Source organism: Mustela nivalis (genome assembly GCF_964662115.1).
Source record: "Mustela nivalis genome assembly, chromosome: 6".
NCBI classification, from domain to species: Eukaryota; Metazoa; Chordata; class Mammalia; order Carnivora; family Mustelidae; genus Mustela; species Mustela nivalis.
In genome coordinates, this window is record NC_139025.1 from 103,276,831 (window position 1) to 103,297,133 (window position 20,303).

The following is a 20,303-nucleotide window of genomic DNA, read 5'->3' on the forward strand; positions in this document are numbered from 1 at the left end:
TGACCTTTTCAGTCTGGTGATGGTTACCCCTGAAACCAAAAGGTTGTTGGGTTATTAAGGAGAACAACCAAACTCAAGAAAAACCCTGTTCCCCATCTTCCTTTAGAATTTGAATATACCTTCTTTTTATACAATTGGGTACACCCAAGGCTAAGAGAAGTGGATGGCAGAGAACTATCCACCCTAAGGAGAACCATACAAACCACTTTATCAGGGATCCAGAGGCCTCTGAGGAAGCGACTTGCTTTATAATTTCCTTATCATTTTTCTCCTTTGCTTTTTTTTTTACCATTTTCCCCCCTCATATGTGTTGTTTCTTGTTTCTTTTGGTTAAAATGCCCACTCTTTGTGGAGAGGTGAAACTCACATGAGGCACTTTTTTTTTTTTTTTTCTTTTTTAGCTCTTAGAGAGTGCCTCTTCCAAGGGGCACAAATAGAAGCTTGAGCTAACGAGAGGACACAAGACTCATTGTCCTCAAGGAGGGATCCCAGAGAGGGGAACACATCTGTGAGTAGACCGGACCTCACAGAAGTCCGATCCCTCTGGGAGATGGCAGAGGAAGATTTACAGACCAGGGGCCTGATTCTTGGTTCCTTAAGTTGACCTCTTCCTAGCTAAACATACCAGACCTGAGTCCTGATGGTGATGGGTCATAAAGGAAGAGCCTAGCAAACCAAAATGTTCATGTTACCTAGCCCTATTTTTAATATGCCAGGGCAAGGGAAACTTGAGAGACAAGGGGAAGCCAGAGAGTTTCTATAATCATGTCTGTAGTGGGCTTGCTCTGAGCAACAGCATGTCACCGCTGCAGAGCCCAGAGCCAGAAGAGGCACACTTAGGAGCACTGGGCAGCAGACGGCGGGGCGGGGGTTGGCTTTCACCCATGGTACTTATGCGGAGTAACACAATGAGAAGCTGCTTGATGCTGCAGGACCTGGGTAGTTTTATAAAACCTTTATAAAAGAGGAAAGAAATCTTAGAAAGCTAAGATGGCTAATTATTTACATTCTGAGACTAGAATGTATGCTTTGTGGTTACTAACGTTATGTTTCTGAAAGTTCCTATTTCTAAATAAAATCTATTAGATGGAAGGTATCATCAACTCTACCAAGGTATCCAAATGAAAGACCGGAGGAGTTTCCACCTTCAACTTTCCCTGGATATGGGGGGTGAATAGTCGGGAGCAACCATCAAATGTGCCAACAAGTCCCTTTCATCTAGTGCAGTGTAATAGGTCATGTGTTTCCAGAACACGCCCCAAGTCAGGCCCTCTGGGGAACAGAAAACCCCAGCATGGATGTTCTCTGGCGCCTAAGCAAGCCTCTCGCACAGAGAAGACCAGGCAGGAAGTCAGCAAGCCGGACCCTCTTGGCGAGGTGGCCCTGGCTGTCTTCCCAGCACTTCCCGCCCAGCCCCCGTCCATGCCTTGTAGGGCCTCCCTTAGCATAGCACTGCTTTCACCTGTGCACACTTGATTCCCTGGGCCTGGGATGCCCCTCACCTCTTCCACCTGAAAAATCCTTTCAAGACCCAACTCTATTAATAACATTCCAGAAATCTTCCCTGTTTCCCTGAAGGTGCCTTAGAGTTTCCTTCAGTGCAAATGGAATAACTCGTTCATCTCTGTGACTGTTCTCAGCCTATCACAGGGTCATGACTTAGTGCCATGCAGAAAACTAGAATAAGTATGTCTAAATTATCCACACACACTACCAGCCCCCTAAGGACAGGGATGGTTGGCATCTTATTCTTGTGGCAGACATTGTGCCTGGTGCTCATGATGAGTTTGAAAGAATGTAAACCCTACCACTCCCCACCCCGGCTGCCTGCCTCTCTCCTCCCCAGGGTCTTCTCTGGAGAATGATTTGAATGTAAGCCTGGCCAGCTGGCTCATTTTAGTTGTAGGTCTCATTTTGCTTTGTTTTCAGTTTGCCAGCAGCATTCAAATCAATCCATTTGCCTAAGAAACATTAAAGATCAGAGCTTAGCTATCAAGTTTTAAAGTCCTGGGAGAGAGTTGCCGAGGGAAGTTGTGAAGCCTTTTTTCTGTTGCTCTGGCCTGAAAGGAATAAAAGGTGCCAGTCCTGGCAACTACCATTCCTTCGGCACAGATTGCCTGAGCCTGGCCACGAAAGGGACCTGAGAGTACTAAGCATTAGTACCTAAGCTCAGTAATCCACGCCTGCTGCTCCAGGATTTAGGCTCCTCAGAGCAATGTGGCTTTCTGTCCTGGGCCTGCAATCCTGCATTCTGGAAGGCAAAGCCCGAACCAGCTCCCTCATGTAATGGGGCGGTATCTCTTTGGCATATTTATTTGTAGAAATTATTTCTTTTTGGGTTCCCTAGTGTCAATAAGAAAAGCTCCCCAGTGAGGTATGTTCTCCAAAGACAGTTCTGTACTGTGGTCACGGGGGGCAGCTTCCCTGCTTTTCCTACCAAAGCCTCATCCAAAGATGGGACTAGCATCTCAGTTACTTAAGTCCCCAACTTGTATTAAACAGAATAATGAGAGTTTTTATCATCCAAAAGGGGATTTTATGTATTTAAATTATCAAATCCCTGCTAAACCAAAACTCCACTTGTCTCTTTTATAAGACTGGAGACAGCTAAAGGCATACACATATACATAAGATATAAATATACATATGTGTGACTATATAAGACATCACAACAGAACAATCCATACTTGAAAATCATATTTAGAAAGGAAAAGGATTATTTTCTGTTTGAATAAACAGAACTGCAAATAGACCTAAAAAATGCCAGGATTGTTCTAGGAGGGGCAAGCTGTATAAGTGCGGTGCTTGTTCCTTCCACTCGGCTGTTCTGTGGGTGCACGTGAGGCTTCAGAAGACCGCAGAAGCAGCTAACTGGCATCCCTGAGTCCAGCCAGACAGCAGTGGAAGCAGTAGCTTCTGAGCCAGCCAGAACAGGTAGCAAGGCTCCTGTGGCAAGCAGCTTTTCTGTCTTCTCCGGGGGTGTGCCTTCCTGGAAGAGGCCTGTGATAATCAAGATCTTCTGTATCTGCGCAGCTTCCTTCTTTGTCAGACTGCCCTGTCTTTGTTCGCCCTGGCTCGTACTGGAGCGCCTGATGGACTGCAGGGAGCTCTCCCACATCTGTGGGCCATGCAGCCCTTACCACCCAGCTCAGAAGCCCCTTCACTGTGTTCTCATGCAGTAGCTCTTGTGGGCCATTGCAGTCAATCAGCCTGTCTCGGTCTCTCCTGTCTCAGTTTCTTCAGTGGAAACTACTTGTCTTATTTGCTGATTAGAAACAAACCATTGCTTGTTTAATCTGCAGATGAATGTCACTGGCTGTGTGTCCCTCCCTCCATCCTCCTTGTGGCCTATGCTCTTTCCACAACATCCCCAAGGCTTGGCTGTGATGCAGGCTTAGGCTTCTCTCTCGGGGCTCTACTTCTTCAGTTGCCCCACCATCTATCCCTGTGCTCCCCGAGGTCTCCCTGACTTTCCCTCTCCTGTTAGTTAGTAGAATGGGACCCAAGCCTTGTGCACTGCATCGCTGTCTGCAGGACAGTCCTGCTTCCTTGATGGTTGGTGCTGTCTCAGTTGACATGGGGCACATCCCGACATCCTCCTGCCCTGGGCTTCTTCAGGGGGAGAATTCTGATGAGGTGATACCCTCATTGCCACTCCTCTTCCCTGTTCTTCGTTTGTTCAGTCAAGCTGCTTTGTTTTTGCAGCATCAAAGTCTTAGCTGACAAGCATCTGTCCCAGGCTCAGGGGCTTTCCTTGTCTTTGTGGCTGCCTGCTCATTTCATTATTTCCATAGAGAGGCAACTTAGACCCTCACAAGTAGTCATCCATGAGCCAGGAACTCTGCTTAGAGCCCTGGATTAAATTAGGCTGCTGTTTATAGCACCTAATACAGCCAAGGGCAGCCAGATTTCCCTCCAGATGAGCCACCAACCTGGGCCATGGGCACTTGGGAAAAGTCCCATTCCTGCGGCCTTGCTTCTGTAGACTTGGCTCTGCCCCCAAGCTCCCTGCGGGTAGCGCCTCCAGCCTGAAGTGTGGCTTCTTAGCTGTATGGGGGGTCTGTGTGGCTCTCTAGATGTTTGAGGTGACTGTGAAACTGACAACTTTAGAAACTGTCCAGGTTGGATGGCTTAGCCAAGTGGTTAGGCTTACTAGTGGTCTTATGTGGCGAGAACTAGTTTGGTACCACCAGCATCTGGAGCTTTAGGAACAAAGAACAAAAGAGTATTTCATCAAAAGGCTTGGAAAAGAAACCACAACGAGTTGCGGGGTTTTGGTGGTTGTTTTTAAAATCTTAGAAGCCTTGGTTGTCTCTAGGTACCTTAAAAAACCCCCAAATACCAAATTACAGCGTGCAGAGGCCACAGGCTATGCAGAGAACCCAGCATATGCTATGCAAACACCCGACACTCTCCCCAGGGGAGACTCCTATCCTGAGTGTCTCCCAAAGCCACACACTGGTCCTTGTGTTCAGGTTACAAGAAGAGGCCTGGGGCAGGGAATCAGGCCACGGGAGCCACTCTCTCTACCACTTGGGAGGCCATGGGCTGCTGATGGTGGCCAGCAAGAGCCAAGAGAACAGGCCACCCTGTACTCTGTGGATAGCTCCTCTCCACAGCTGCTCTGCTTATCCTTACAATAGCCTGGGGGCCCCCTGGGGAAGCCAGACCAGAGACTCCTCGTGCCAGCCTTGAGTGAGGGAGTCTGCACACTCCATATGAGATTGTGGAAGTGGACAGTAGGGAAAGGACACAGGACTGATGGCTCCAGAGGACCCAACTAGACTCTGGTCATGCAGCAGGAAAGGAGGGTGAGCATAAATCTCATTCCCAAATCTTGGGTCTGGTTCCCCAAGGGGTCAAGTACCCCCAGGTGTGAGTCCCTAGCCCTCTGCTGGTGTCTCACAACTGGTCAGGGCTCTCCCAGGGTCTGAGTCATCACAGTGGGCTCTGTGGGCACAGGCTCACTGGAGTGTCAGGCTGGGTGGCCACTATCTGCACAACCCTGGCTTCCAGCAGAACTGCACCCACACTACACAGGCACATACGTGCTAGAAGTTTCTACTGACGTCAGAAAACCACCAGACAAGAGGGAATGTGTAAGAGAGACTTTCTTTAGTTGGAGGACCTGCCTGGAAGAATAGGGAGTAGTTCTAAGAACCTGGAAGAAGTAGGCTGGGGTTACCCAGGGGGAGCCTCATGACGGGGCTCCTCTGTCTTACTCAAGAAGATAGGCTTACCCGTGACCTTCCCCCAAGGAGGCTGACTATGGGATTTTACCTCAGATATCTGGGCACTAGCTCAGCCCCACTGAGGACTCCTTACTCATCCCAATAATAACTCTCTGAGAAAAACACAATCGTCTGGTTCCACAAAGCAGAGAAGGGAGGCGGATATTGGGGAAGGGTTTCTCCAGCTTTCCCCATGGGGCCAAAGCAAAACCAGAACCAAATATGACCACAAGACTGGATAGGGAGGGGGCAAAAGTCTAGTGGCAGGCTCCAACTAAGCCCTGCCAGGCCCAGTCAGCCAGAACCTGGCCAGTTCCTTACCGATGAAGAGGGGTAGGGATCCGAGAGGCACTTAATAGCCTGCCCAAGTGGACTCTGATCCTTACCCTTCCTCAGCTTCCACTTTAGTCATGCTGTACTAAAAACTGAAGTCTTGCCCTAGCAAAGAGACTGCTGTGATAAAGAAGAACTGGAGATGGAGATCACAGTGTGAATTCCAAGGTGTGCAATTCCTTCTGTACCATCAGGCACCTGAGTTGAGAGTGAAATACTCCTAGAAAGTCTACATAAGCCCTGTACCTCCAACCAAACAAAAGGGGGGGCTTCGCTCAACACACTGGGCAAATTCACCATGGTTTGACTTTGTTAATTTTCAACCTTTTCCTCTCCCTTTGAAGTGCAAGACCTTACGTATGCAGGACTGAGTCTGGGTATGTGGCCTGCCGGCCTTGCATGCTGCAGCTGGGTGATTGCTACGATTCTTGGTGTGATTTGGGCCTGTGATATTTCCAAGCCCATCCTCCCTGCTTCTCTCTGCTCTCACTTTGGCTACTGGCCCTTTTCCTTGCTGTGGGTCCTACCTTCAAATCACTCAATGATTCAAAGATGAAATACCAATCAAATGCTTCCATAATGAAAGACTTAATCACTCTACAGCATGTGTACATTCAATGACCCGAAACAACACCTCTATTGGCCATACTGGGAAGCCATTGCCTAAGAACAGGACTACGCCCAGTGTGGAGGCTGGGTGACTACTTAGGCGATCTTGGCAGTGGGCTCCTGGTTGTTTTGGACTACTTAGGACTGTGCAATGGAGCTTGGGAGCAAAGTCAATAGAGACTTCCCAGTGGGCCTTAACTCCAGCAGGCCAAGACAGAGTAAGTTCTCATTCTGTAACCTAGGATTTCTCCAAGTATGGTCCAAGTACGTAGTTTATGAACCATGTACGCCAGCATCAGCTACAGCTGTTTCATAAAAATGCAGATTCCTGGGCTCTGTTCTAGACTGTATCAGTCTTTGATGCTCAAGCTCAAAAAATCATCTTCAGATGATCCTGGTGCAAGTTTGCAAACCCTTACTGAGGTATCACTACAGTCTGAAAATGGCCCTAAGTACTTCAGCCAGTTCTACGAAGCCAAAGACCAGAACCTGAGAACAGAGATGGGGAAATTACATCCTTCTGTGGCAGGTTCCACAGCTGTCACTTGACTTCACATCCAAGTGCCATGGGATGAGATGAACACGGCGGGGGAGGGGGGGGGGTAATGTAATGCCTGTTCACTGCCTCTTCCCCAGGCATCATCCTTTCAGTGGTCCTGGCTGGCGTTCTGGGCATCTGTGTTGTCCTGGCAGTGTCCATTTGGCTTTTCAGAAGAAAGAAGAGGTGAGCTGGTTTGGGTTCAAAATGGGAGCTGGGTAGCTTATTTGTCCACAAGGACTGATCTGTCTGGGAAGGCAGTCTGCAGAATGAATAGCCCCCATCACCTGTACCAAGGCTGATCCTAGGAGTGCTTTCTCCCAAACACCATCGCCTCCAACCTCCTTTGCATGAGATCCTGGGCCATTAGGCTTAGAGGTAGAGATGTGCCTGTGGCCGTGGCTAACACCTGAAGACAAGTCTCTTGATTTGGGGGTGGGGAGGTCCCATTTGCCTGAACACAAGCAGCAAGGCTGTCCTCTTTCTAACATCTTTATATCTGTTTTTTGTTTTTGTTTTTGTTTTTTTGCCTCTGAATCCAAAAAGGAAAATGAAGGGAAACTTGATGTATAACTCCCATTAGCTATTAATGCCCATTGCTCATGTTTTTATTGATGTTTTGTTTTTCTAAAACCATTTTATTTTTCTGGAGTGTATAAAAAATAGTTTCCAGGAATCCTGTTATAGAATCAAAGGTTTAAAGTTGGGGTGGTAATGAGACCTTCTTCAAAATGCAGGTCTATTATCATCAGGTGTTATAAGAGAACAGTTGGAAAATGACCAGATTCCTTTTCGGTTAATGCTTTATTTGGGGGTCATTCCTCCCAAGACCGACAGAACAGGGGAAGGGTCCTCATGAGAGGAATCTGACCCCATACCTAAGTCAGGCTGCTCTCTGCTTATCTCTTCTCTTTAACTGAGACTCGTGTGTTCTTCTTGTTCCAGTAGCAAAAAAAGTGACAACAAAGGAGTCATTTACAAACCAGCCATCAAGAAGGAGACTGAAGCCCATGCCTGAGGCCCCAGAACTTTCAGGCACATCCAAGGAAGGACTTTGCTTTGGACACTACATACTGTGGCTCCCTAAACATTTGAAATACCTAAGGGTTCTCTGAAGCCCAACCCACAAATGCCCCAGACCCATGGGGGGCCTGTAGGTGGGTACCCTGCCATCCTGATGCCACAGCCACTGCCAGGACGATCTGTGGATGGGAAAAACTCGCTAAAGAGGCAGGAGCTCTGAGCTGTCTGCTTCATCTGTGTGAGACCATTAAGTTGTTTAGATTCTGGGGGGTATAAACCAAGTCACCCACTGGGACTGTGATTGGGCAGAAAACATTTTCCTCCAGGGATTCCCTTTAGTGTGGTTTCCTTTTAATGTGGAAATTCTGCTTCTTGTCCAAGTTTTCAGACCAGAAGTATACTCTTTGCTTAGATTTTGCTTCTGAGACTCAGTTTCTTTCCTCAGGGAAGGTGGGGGGTTGTTGTCTTCCTCTGATTCCTTCTGCTGTGACAAAACTTATGGTCTGACCTTACAACTGGGAGGAAGAATGATACAGGAAGGTTCAAGGTATCAGAGACAAAAAGAAAACAAAAGATATTCTTTGAAACACAGTAGAGGCATATCCAAAGTCCTGTCCTTTGGATCAAAAGCACTGAATGGACTCGAGATAGAGAGACTGAGAAGACACATAAGGTCTGGAGGAACTCACTTTGGAGTCAAAACTGGAGTCAGAAGTTGTCTGTCAAGTCGCAAGCATGAGGACAACAGAATATTAAGCCCAAGCGCAACCTCCTGTTAGCAGCGCAATTATGCTTTGTACTTTACAGACTTGATAAATGATCAGGCTATTCCTTGAAAAGCATTGTTGCTTTCTCTATCCTAGAGTAGACATGAGTTCTGAGATGACCCAAACCGCTTTTGAATCTAGAGGAAATAGGCAGAAGCATAATGACTGAAGAGCTTTGTCTGTGGCCCAGATTTCATTTCGGCCACTTCTGTGGTGTCCCTACTGCCAATGTGGAATCGAGACATCCCTACTTCCCTGACTTGGAGGATGTTGAGTCACAGCTTGCTTGAAATCTGTTTCAAGATATGAAAGCAGGAATTTATCTGTGCAGGGTGGGGACATCATGGTATTTAGGGACCAATAATAACAGAATGTTACAAAGATACTTCATGGTCTTCTACCTGAGTCACAGTTTCTGTGAAGGCTTAACTCTTTCATCGATGCAAGGGCCCCATGAAGACCAGTTAGTTCCATGACTGAGGAGGAGCCTCCACTACCAACTTCCAAATTCTCTCATGGCCAGCACTTTGCAGTTCATGGAGAACTTTCTGATTCCTGGTCTCATTTTGACAGCACGGAATGTCCTATAAAAGCACAAGTTTCTTTATAACATCTTTTTCCTTCTACTCCTCCCTCTCACTCTGAGAACAGTCTTCTCCCTTCTCTACCATCATGACTTTTTATAGCTTTGTAGTGAGTTTGCTAAACCGAGTTACAGAAGGCCTAATGAACACTCAGACGTGTGTGTGCACGAGGTCTGGGTGGCATCCTCACCTTGCCTTTAGCATGCCTGATGCTGACCAAATGACAGCAGGGAGAAGCCTCATGACAGAGTGACGTGAATTAGATGATGCTTCCCTGGACTTGGCCCAAAGTTGCCCATCAGAAACCAACATAAATTACTCCAGAGCCCTGGGACTATCTACCTTTTATGGGCAATTCTTGCAAGAGAACAAAGAGATCATTGTACCTGACACAACGGCTATTCATAAGAAGGGAGACTAAGTAGGCCATGAAAGCAGTGGCATTTTCTCCTGCCCTGTGGCCAAGATAAAGCAAAGCCAGGGAGGCAGAAAGAAGGCTCCAAGAATCAACACTGTCAGCTTCCTTGCTAATCATTATGGGGCTCCTAGGGACCAAGCTTAGGAAGTGGGAAGCCTTTGCTCAGCTTCTCACTCATTCCACTGACATCAGTCGCCACTGAAGGAAACCAGCACTATGGTGTGTGAATTTCCTGTCTCACTCAAATCCCCTGGAGGGCCCAGGTGCTGTGCTGGGTGCACTACAGGTAGAGATCACAAAGACAAGGACCGTGTGGGAAAAGGACAGGGAAGGCCCTGGTTTCTTTGTTTCTTACTAATGGGACAGCTTGAGTCTTTTTGTTCTGTTTCTTTAGGATCATTTGATAAAAATAGTAAAAACTTACACCTATTTCCTTAATAGATATCCTAGGATTTTGCTGCATTGACTATTCATCCCATTTCAAGTTCAGACCTTAAGTTCTTCTCCCCTTCACTAAACTCTCTGAAGGCCTCCTGAGCACCACTGGGAAGCACTGGGGTCTGCAGCATTCCTCTGTCCCTGTGCCTTGGATGGACCATAGGCCACTGTGATGATGGTCTCTTTAGCACTTCTATATTTATTGTAAGAATGATTGTAATGAAGACATAAACTGTAAATATGAGAAATTATAAATAAAATGTTTTTCACAACAGACTGTTTTTTTGGGAGGTGAGGTTAAAGCATTGTTGTTGGCAAAGCACTTTGTAGTTCCTGGTCTATGGTGACAGGTAACTGATTAGAGCAAGTAATGTCATTTGTCTATAATGTCTTAGAACCTGGCTCCAAAGGAAAACACACTGATGGACTTAATCATTTTATTGAGGATGGAGGCCTATGGGGTATTCAGCTCTGGGGTCACATAATTGCTTAGTAAGCAGAGCTGGGAAGTCTAGAATAATCAGGGAAAGGCTCAGAGAGAAGGGGGTTTCTAAGCTGGGCCTCAAAGAAGAAGTCAGATTTGAACAGGATAGAAAGAGGGGGGCATTCCTAACAAGGGGGCATTTAGTAGGTTGAAGCCTCTCCTGGTTGCCTGTAACCTATTTTGGATTTTTTTTTTTTCTCCAAAACATGCTACCATCTTCCGTAGAATTTTGTAAATCCAAATCCAGATTTCACCTTCTGGTTTGGTAAAAAGGCAATCCTGTGGTGGTTACAAATAGGTACCATCATTGTTTGTTTACTTAGGAAAGCTTCCAATTTTCAATTCAGTTGCCCAAGGATGGAAACAGATGCACTGTCCAAAGGTAATTTTGCTCCAGCAGATGATAAAGCAGTGGGCCCAGCTTCAGAACAGAAACATTATAAACCCTCCAGGTTCTGACAGTCTCTTCAGTGAGGACGCAGGTATTTTTCAGCTTACCCCCTTTAGCATCCTTCAGAGGTGAAGACAGGTGGAGTGAGGCACCCCTAGAGTGCCTCTGTGACTCTCATTCCTTTACACCTGCTCCCATACCCCTGGGGCTGGGGCGGCGGCGGGTGAGTCTGGACTGAGCAACAGAAGTTTTCTCCCTCTCCTCTCTCCATAGCCTTGCTCCCCATTCCTTGAACTCGAGATTCTTTGGGGTTGATGACCAGGGACATGTCATGGCAAGAGCCATGGACTGGCGGGGGAGACTCAAGTCTTTCTTCAGGTTGGCCATTACCATCCTCATGTGAATCAAGCTATATGGACAATCTAGAGCATACAGTTCAATAGGATATATAATGATACAATGCGAGACACGTGAAAATTTAAAGGTATGGTAGCCACACACCCCAAAAAGGAAAGAATAATAGTGACATCAATTTTAGTAATATTTTATAAAGCCCAGTAGATCCAAAATTCTATAATTTCAACATGTAATGAATATTTTGAGATGAGATCATTTCATTCCTTTTTCTGTAGTAAGTCTCTGAAACCTAGTGTGTATTTTACAGTAATAGCACTGCATGATTCAGATGCTAAATTTTCTTTAAAAATATTTGATCTGTATTTAGATTTCACAAAATTACAGTGGAAAACGCAGATTCACATGCCCGAGTGGCTCCAAACACACTTAAAAGTTTTCCAAAGCCTGAAGCAATTAGCAATTATCAGCTTTTTTTTTTTTTTAAGATTTTATTTATTCACTTGTCAGAGAGAGTGACCACAGGCAGGCAGAAGGCAGGCAGAGGCAGGGGGAGAAGCAGGCTCCCTGCTGAGCAAGGAGCCCAACGTGGGACTCGATCACTGAGATCATGACCCGAGCTGAAGGCAAGGCAGCCGCTTAACCAACTGAGCCACCCAGGCGTCCCAACAATTATCAGCTTTTAAATTTAAATTGATTAAAGTAAAATAAATCAAATTTTTTCTCACTTTCATTAGACACAAGTGCTCAGTAGCCACATGTAGCCAGAGGCCAACACAGCCACTGTGCAGATATGGACTGCTGACCTTCTCCTTCGACATACCCTTCAGTAGGGTTAAACCTAGAGAACCTTCATGCAAAATCCACCTGAGAAGAAATCTTTGGGGACTGAGAGATGGGGGTGAGAGAGAGAGGATGGGGGAATCCAGGTAGGTGGATATGGAGGCTGGAAGAAAAGAACGCAGACAGAAAATCAGGCCAAGGTGAACAGACCAGAAGACCTTAGGCAGAGCTCCCCTTCTCTTTATGCCTTTTCTTGTAGCTCTATGGGGGTTCCCCAGCCCTTCGTGCCCTGGCTATGTCTCTTGGCCATGTCCTGGGGTCCCGGTGCTCAGTAGTGACTCGATTGAGAGCATTCTGGTGCCTTTGCAGGAGCATGAGCTAAAAGCATGAGGGTGCCTGGTTAACTTATTGGGGGACCTTGCTGCAGGACCCTGGCCCAGTGGCCAGGTTCTGACTGTCTCCCTAACACCTCTTCCTTGATATCCTCAGAGTCCAAACATTCCTGCTTTGTCTCCACTCTTCTGGAGCTAGGTGGCTGGAAGGGAGCAAATGCCTGAAACCTGAGTGTCTCTTGAACTGTCAACTGGGCTTAGTCCCTCGGTTTGGAAGGAGTTGCAAGTTGCCTCCCATCAGGGTGAGGGGAAAAGTTTTGAGACAAGAGGAAAGGAGATCTCTGTGGCTGCCAGCTGAGCTGCAGCGGGCACCTGGCGTCCATTCCACACCACATACAGCCTGGCAGACGTGCATGAACTACTCTGGTCCTCTGGCTCAGATTCAACTATGACAGGGTAGGGGAGAAGGTGTGAAGCCCAGACAGTGCTGGAAAGGAGAGGCCCTATGCTCTACCTGTGCCCTGTCATTTCAGAATGACTGGGCAGGGATAAGGACCTAAGTGCTTTGTGATACAGATTTATTCATCATAAAAACAAATTATTATGACCAGGTCAGCATAATGTTATGACTGCAGGTCAATCAGAGATTCAGTAAGCCTCCCACTTGTATGTTCTAGACTGCACCTTCACTCCATTATCCCACAACCCAGGGAAAGAGGAAACATTGCCTTTTTAAGTGGGAAACCAAACAAGGGCTCTTGCCCAGGGCTAAGTGAAGGTCACACGGCTCCTGTAGCTCACTGATCCTCAGTGACAGGATGGGGTCTGCCCTTTGCAGCTCCAGTGACATGGAAACATCGTAATAGAATTTACCGTGCTTATCTCAATCATGCCACCACCTCATGGCATTGAGACACTCAAGGGCTAAAGAGACACTCAAGGCATTGTGCCACTGATTTCTAGAAAGTCAACAACAACCTCCTGTCTCCAATCTGCCTGGTAATGTTAAACCCTGGCCTCTGTTCAGGAGAAGTCTGACTGAAGATTGTCAACTGCAAGTAGACAAAGGAGTCAGCTCTGCTCCTGGGATGTTATCCTCACCTCTTACTTCAGCAAACCAAATATGTCCCAAGGATACATTCATTGAACTTCTCTGTATTCCTAAGGCTGAACTGGAGAGAAGGAATAAATATATACATGCACATACTCTATAAATCCATTTGTATAAAATTCTAAAAAGTGCAAAATAAGCTGCAGTGATAGAAAGCATACTGGTGGTTGCCTAGGGATGAGGAGGTGGTAGAAGGTGAGGGTACCACAAATTCGCAGGTCAGGTATATGTTCATTAACCTGTTTGTGGTGATGGTTTCCCTACATAGGTCAACGCAGTTCAAATTTTACACCTTAAATACATGTCATTTATCTTATAACAATTATCCCTCAATAAAACTGTAAAAAAAAAAAAAGAAGAAGAAGAAGAAGAAAAAGAAAACCTCCTATACACAACCAAATGACACCTTGCCCTGTCCTGGCATTTCCTTTGAGAGCTTATCCTCCTGGTCCATCTAGAAGAAGTCTGCCAGAACTGGCACCTTCCCTGGGACCCACCCTGGAAGCCCAGGAAGGAGTGTGATGTCTATTCACATGGCCAGCTATGACCTCTTGATACTCTAAGTCAAAGTCATTATTTCTGCTTGAGTTCACTAGTTTCAAATATTAACTTTTAATTACCTGCAATGAAGACAACAAACACAGGGCTATGGGTTCAAGGACAGACTTAGACCTCTATAGGAGCTCTGTGTCAGTAATGAGAGTCTACTGGCTTCTCTGCAAGAGGCAAAGACTCTTCTGGTGAGGCAGGTAACATGACCAGTTAGTTCATCTGCTGAAACTAGTTTCCCAAGCTACCTAGACATCCAACAACAGACCTCGTGCATCTTAGTTTCTTTCCCTCCCAAACACCCAACAAATAACCACTTGAAAAGTTTTCCTTAATAAAGTACAATCTTCCTATGGAGAATAAGCATGGTCAGGAGCTTATCACTTCCTCTAGTCACTGGGTGAAATCAGAATTAATCTACTGTGATACTCTGACGTAGTAATATGTGTTTGGTATTTGCATCCAGTTCCTGGCACAGAGCTCCCAAATGTTGTTTATAATAAGCTCCTTTAAGCCATACCTAAGTTTATGCTAAATGTGATACTTGGAGGATAGGGGGCTGGATGCCACAGGGAACAGCCATGTGATTAGAGGGCTGGAACTTTCAGCCCTACCTCCTGACCTCCAGGAGAAGACTGGGAACTGAGTTCAATAGCCAATAACTTAATCAATCATGCCTATGTAACAGGGCCCCCACGGAAACCCTAAACAATAGGGTTTGGAGAGCTTCCAATAAATGGAGGGACTGAGAGGTTGATGCACCCAGAGAGGGCATGGAATCTCTGTGCCCTTTTCTCATACCTTGAACTATGTACCTCTTTACCTGGCTGTTCATCTGTATTCTTTACAATATCCTGTATAATAAACCAGTAAATATAAGTAAATGTTTCCCTGGGTTTTGTGAGCTGTTCTAGCATATCATCAGTCATGGGAACCCACAATTTATAGCTGGTTGGTCAGAAGTAGAGGTGACGACCTGGAACTTGCAATTGGTATCTGAAGTGGGGGCAGTCTTGTGGGATTGAGCTCTTAACTTGCGGAGTCTGTACTAACTTGGGGCAGTGAATGCCAGAAATGAGTTAAATCTACTATATGTAGAACATATAGTCAGTATCCACAGAGAACTGAATTGCGTGGTGTGGAAAAGCTCACACAACTGGTGTCAGAACAACATTTTCCTTTATCTCTCTTCTCTCATTCAAGGTAACTTCCAGTTGACCTCCTTTCTCATAACTCCTTAGTCAAAAGCAAAAATTTAATGAATAACTACTGTCTGCTGAGCACAGATTAAGTGATGGGGAGTCAAGCCTGATGCAGAGAGTTCCTATATTCAATGATAATTGGTATCACAATCTCACTTGGGGAAGGAAGCAGAAACCACTAACCACAGTATACAGAAGAGCAGCCGGCAAAGAATACTACATGTCTATCAACAGAAGAACGGCTAAACAAACTGTACATCCAAAAGATGGAATGCTTTTCATCAAGAAGTAGCAAATTACTGATATACAAAAATATGGATGAATCTCAGAAAAGTATGTTGGATGAAAGAAGTCAGACACAAAAGAGTACATTTATTATTCCATTTATATAAAGTTCAAAACAAGGAAATTAATCTACGGTGACAGAAGCAGTTGTCTCTGCGGAAGGTGGGGTCGATTGACTAGAACGGAGCACAAGGGACCCAGCTGGAGAAAGGTGGTGTTCTGTGTCTTGATAGGGTTGGTGGTTACATATGTGTATCCATTTGTCAAAACTCATCCCATGGGGGCTTAAGTGGGTAGTAGAAGAATCAATGAAACAAGATGGGATTGGGAGGGAGACAAACCATAAGTGACTCTTAATCTCACAAAACAAACTGAAGGTTGCTGGGGGGAGGGGGGTTGGGAGAAGGGGGGTGGGGTTATGGACATTGGGGAGGGTATGTGCTTTGGTGAGTGCTGTGAAGTGTGTAAACCTCGTGATTCACAGACCTGTACCCCTGGGGATAAAAATATATGTTTATAAAAAATAAAAAATATTTAAAAAAACCTCATCCCATGGTATACTTTAAATCTGTCCATTTTATTGTATGCAAATTATTCCTTGATTTATAAAAAAATATGCTGAAGGGTAATAGTGGACAAAGTGACTTGCTTTGAGTCTGATCAGGAACGATTTCACAAAGGGTAACATTTGAGCAGGACCTTGGAGGAGGAATAGGATGCTTTCTTTATGGTTGGAACTAACCAAAGCAAGTATGTGGAAGTATGAAAGTCCACCGTGTGTCATAATAGAGATCTTAGGGATGTGCTTGAGAATGTCTGGAGAGGGAAGACAGGGAATTGTAGGAGGCAGGAAAAAGTGGCTGCGATCAGATTGTGAAAGGCCTTGAACGATGTGCACTTTCTAATAAGGACAACAGAAATCATGGTGCCTAGGGTATAGTTTTATCTGATTATATAAACAACGTATGCTCATTTAAAAAAATTAATATATAGAGAGAGCCAAAAGTCCCCCATAATCCCGACTCCCAAGATAAGCATTGTTAACAATTCAGTTTCATCTTTCCAGCCTTTATGTACCTGTGTGTATATTTTAATACTCATTTTTCATCAAATGGGCCAATAGGATACATATTCTAAGCTCTACAAGGGCTAGGAACATGCCTACCTACTTTCACTCTCACATTCTCAATATCTAGCATGGTGTCTGGCCTAAGAAATATTTGGTGAATGAAAGAATGATCTTGCTTTTGTTTTCTAACATGTTCCAAATATCCTAATTCTTTTTTTTTTAAGATTTTATTTATTTGTCAGAAAAAGAAAGAGTACACACAAGCAGGGGGAGGGGCAGGCAGAGGGAAAAGCAAGCTCTCTGCTAAGCAAGGAACCCGGTGTGGGACTCAATTCCAGGACCCAGGATCATGATGTGAGCTGAAGGCAGACGCTTAACCAACTGAGCCACCCAGGCATCCCCATCCTCATTCTTTTTAATGGCTGTAAAGTATTCTGCTCCTCAAGGTCTATTATGTCCTGACAGACATTGTTGAAAATTTCTTACCCTTACAATACTACTGCAAGATGCTTTTGCACTTGAATATATTTCAATAGGATAAATTCCTGGAAAAAAAATTCCTGGTTCAAAATATGCATATCTCAAAATTTTGTAGATATGATGAATTATGCTAAATCTCTACCCAAAGGGCTGTACTAATTTGCTTTCTCACATGTTGCTTCTACCATATGTTCAACAATTCTTGATAATATCAATCTTTTTCATATTTGACAATCTGATCATTTAAAAATTATTTGCTTATTTTGTATTTCTTTTATTAATAATTTAGCATTTTATCTTATATTTATTGGCTATTACATTTTATCTGTGAATTATCTGTTTATCTCCATGTACCACTTCACTAATTATCTTTTTTTATTTATAGAAGTTTCTTATATATTATAGGTGGCAGCTCTTTGTAATATAAGCCAAAGATATTTTTCCCGGTCCTCTTTGTTTAGGATATCTTTTGAATTTTATGAAGTCAAATCTGTCCATTTTTTTCCCTTTGTGATTTATAATGAAGTGCTCAGAATACTCTATCCACCTTAAGATTATGAAACTACAGTTGACCCCTGGCCAACACAAGTTTGAACTGGGCTGGTCCACTGATAGGCAGACTTTTTTTCAATAAGCATATTGAAAAATTTTTGAGGACTTGCAACAATTTGAAAACACTTGTAGACAAACTGCATAGATGGGAATTATCAAAAAAATTAAGATGCTGGGTGAATCATGTATAAAATAGATATAAATACTAGTCTACTTTATCATTTACTTCCATAAAATATATACACATCTATTGTAAAAAGTTAAAATTTATCACAATTTATGCAGAGACTGTACTTGGCACCATTCAGTCAAGAGAAAGGTAAACAAATAAAGAGGCAGTATTAAACCTTCACTGCATGAAATTTACTGCAGTACATATTGTACTACCATAGTAATTTCACAGCCACCTCCTGCTGCTATTTAGATGAACTGAAGTGTGGCAAGTTTATCAGCTTAAAAATGTTGTGTGATGTTAATCATCACCGCATGACCAATTCACTTCTCCAGTAAAATTGCATCTCACAGTAAAAGGTGGGCTCTCCTGTTCTCACATATTTTCCATTATGCTCAGTGCAATACTATAAACTTTGAATAACACTAGGGGACCCTTATGGAGTGCCATTAGTGATGCTGGAAGTGCTCCCAAAATACAGAAAAAAGTCATGACATTACGAGGAAAAACTGCATTGCTTGATATGTACCATAGTTTGAGATTGCGGCTATGGTTGCCTGCCATTTCAAGGTAAATTAATCCAGTGTAAGGACAATGGTGGTGGTGGTGGGGAATTCATAAAGCTGTCACTGTGGCTATGCTAGCAGGTGCAAAATCCTTGCACTTTTTTGCAAAATACCTTTATTTTGTATTGAAAATGCGGCTTTTATGTGAGCGCAGCATTGCTATAAAAAAGACATTCCTACAGATTCTAAAATGATTTGAGAAAAAGCAGGCATTATATGATAACTTAGAGCAAAAGGAAGGTGAAGGATCTACAGCTGGAGAACTTAATGCCAGCAAAGAGGGGCTTGATAATTTTAGAAAGAGATTTGGCTGAAAAAGTGCCATGATAACAAGGGAAGCAACAGATGAGCTCCCACTCACCATTAAGAAAATCACTATTGAGAAAGAATACTTGCCTGAATGGGTTTGTAATGCAGACAAAAGTGCCCAATCCTAGAAGAAAAAGTCCCAAAGGACATTTCTTTCTTTCTTTTTTTAAGATTTTATTTATTTATTTATTTGAGAGAGAGAGAGAGAGAGAGCAAGCACAAGAGGGGCTGGGCAGAGGGAAAGAGGGAAGCAGACTCCCCATGGGCAGGGAGCCCAACATGGGACTGGATTGCAGGACCCAGAGATCATGACCTGAGCCAAAGGGAGCTGCTTGACTGACTGAACCACTCAGGTGTGCCCCAAAAGACATTCCTTAGTAAAGAACTGAGCACCAGGATTTAAGGCAAAAAGTAATAGGTTAACTACTGTTTTGTCCAAATGCAATCAGGTTTATGGATCAAGACAGTCCTTATCTATAACGCTACTAAGCCCCAAGCTTTGAAAGGAAAAGATAAATACCAGCTGCCAGTCTCTTGGTTGTATAAGAAGGCTTGGACAATGAGAAATCTTTTTCTGGATTGGTTCCATCAACGCCCCTGAAGTCAGAAAGTACCTTGCCAGTAAGTGATTGCCTTTTTTCTTTTTCTTTTTTTTTTTTTTTTTAAAGCTTGTTTGTTTACTTACTTATTTTTGGTAATCTCTAGACCCAACATGGAGCTTGAATTTATGACCCCAAGATAGTGATTTGCATGTTCTTCTGACTGAGCCAGTCAGGTGCCCCAGTAAATGACTGCCTTTTAAAGTACTTTTTTTGGGGTGGGGGGAAGGGAGGGGCAGAGGGAGAGAGAGAATTTTAAGCAGGCTCCATGCCCAGCACAGAGCCAGATAAGGGGCTCAATCTCAAGACCCTGAGATCATGACCTGAGCCAAAATCAAGAGTAAGACACTTAACTGACCAAGCCATCCAGGAGCCCCTAAAGTTCTTTTTTTTTTTTTTTTTTAGTTAATTAATTATTTATTTTCAGTGTAACAGAATTCATTGTTTATGCACCCCACCCAGTGCTCTATGCAATACGTGCTCTCCTTAATACCCACCACCTGGCTCCCCCAACCTCCCACTCCCCCACCCCTTCAAAACCCTCAGATTGTTTTTCAGAGTCCATAGTCTCTCATGGTTCATCTCCCCTTCCAGTTTCCCTCCGCTCCCTTCTCCTCTCCATCTCACCGTGTCCTCCATGCTATTTGTTATGCTCCACAAATAAGTGAAACCATATGATAATTGACTCTCTCTGCTTGACTTATTTCACTCAGCATAATCTCTTCCAGTCCCGTCCATGTTGATACAAAAGTTGGGTATTCATCCTTTCTGATGGAGGCATAATACTCCATAGTGTATATGGACCACATTTTCCTTATCCATTCGTCCGCTGAGGGCATCTTGGTTCTTTCCACAGTTTGGCGACTGTGGCCATTGCTGCTATAAACAGCAATATAAAGTTCTTTTGATAGTGAACAATTTTTCTGTCACCCAGAACCCCATGAGTTCAACACAGAAGGTGTCAAAGTGGATTACTTACCCCCAAACACAAAAAACATCTCTAATTTAGTCTCTAGACCAGGAGGTCATAAGATGTTTAAGGCTCATGACACATAGTATCTTATGGAAAGTACCGTTAACACTGTGGAAAAAAGCCCTGACAGGAAAAACATCATGAAAGTCTG

At 44.3% G+C, this 20,303-nt stretch overlaps 2 protein-coding genes across 5 annotated transcripts in view; one reads left to right on the top strand and one right to left on the bottom strand.

Annotated features, from left to right (window-relative positions):
• The window catches only part of CA12 (carbonic anhydrase 12), a 55,794-nt gene extending 45,577 nt beyond the window's left edge, over positions 1-10,217 (top strand). The window contains exons 9-11 of one of the 4 annotated variants that reach the window (XM_082737280.1): positions 5,909-5,941; positions 6,810-6,897; positions 7,657-10,217. In XM_082737280.1, coding sequence (XP_082593406.1) covers positions 5,909-5,941; positions 6,810-6,897; positions 7,657-7,729 — 194 coding nt within the window. In that variant the 3' untranslated portion in view covers positions 7,730-10,217. The remainder of the gene's footprint in view (positions 1-5,908; positions 5,942-6,809; positions 6,898-7,656) is intronic. The other 3 variants (XM_082737281.1, XM_082737282.1, XM_082737283.1) reach the window with 3 other exon arrangements.
• Positions 10,218-10,567: 350 nt separating this feature from the next.
• The window catches only part of APH1B (aph-1 homolog B, gamma-secretase subunit), a 49,638-nt gene continuing 39,902 nt past the window's right edge, over positions 10,568-20,303 (bottom strand). The window contains exon 7 of the mRNA XM_082737289.1: positions 10,568-15,716. The gene's annotated coding sequence lies outside the window, so the exon portion shown is untranslated. The remainder of the gene's footprint in view (positions 15,717-20,303) is intronic.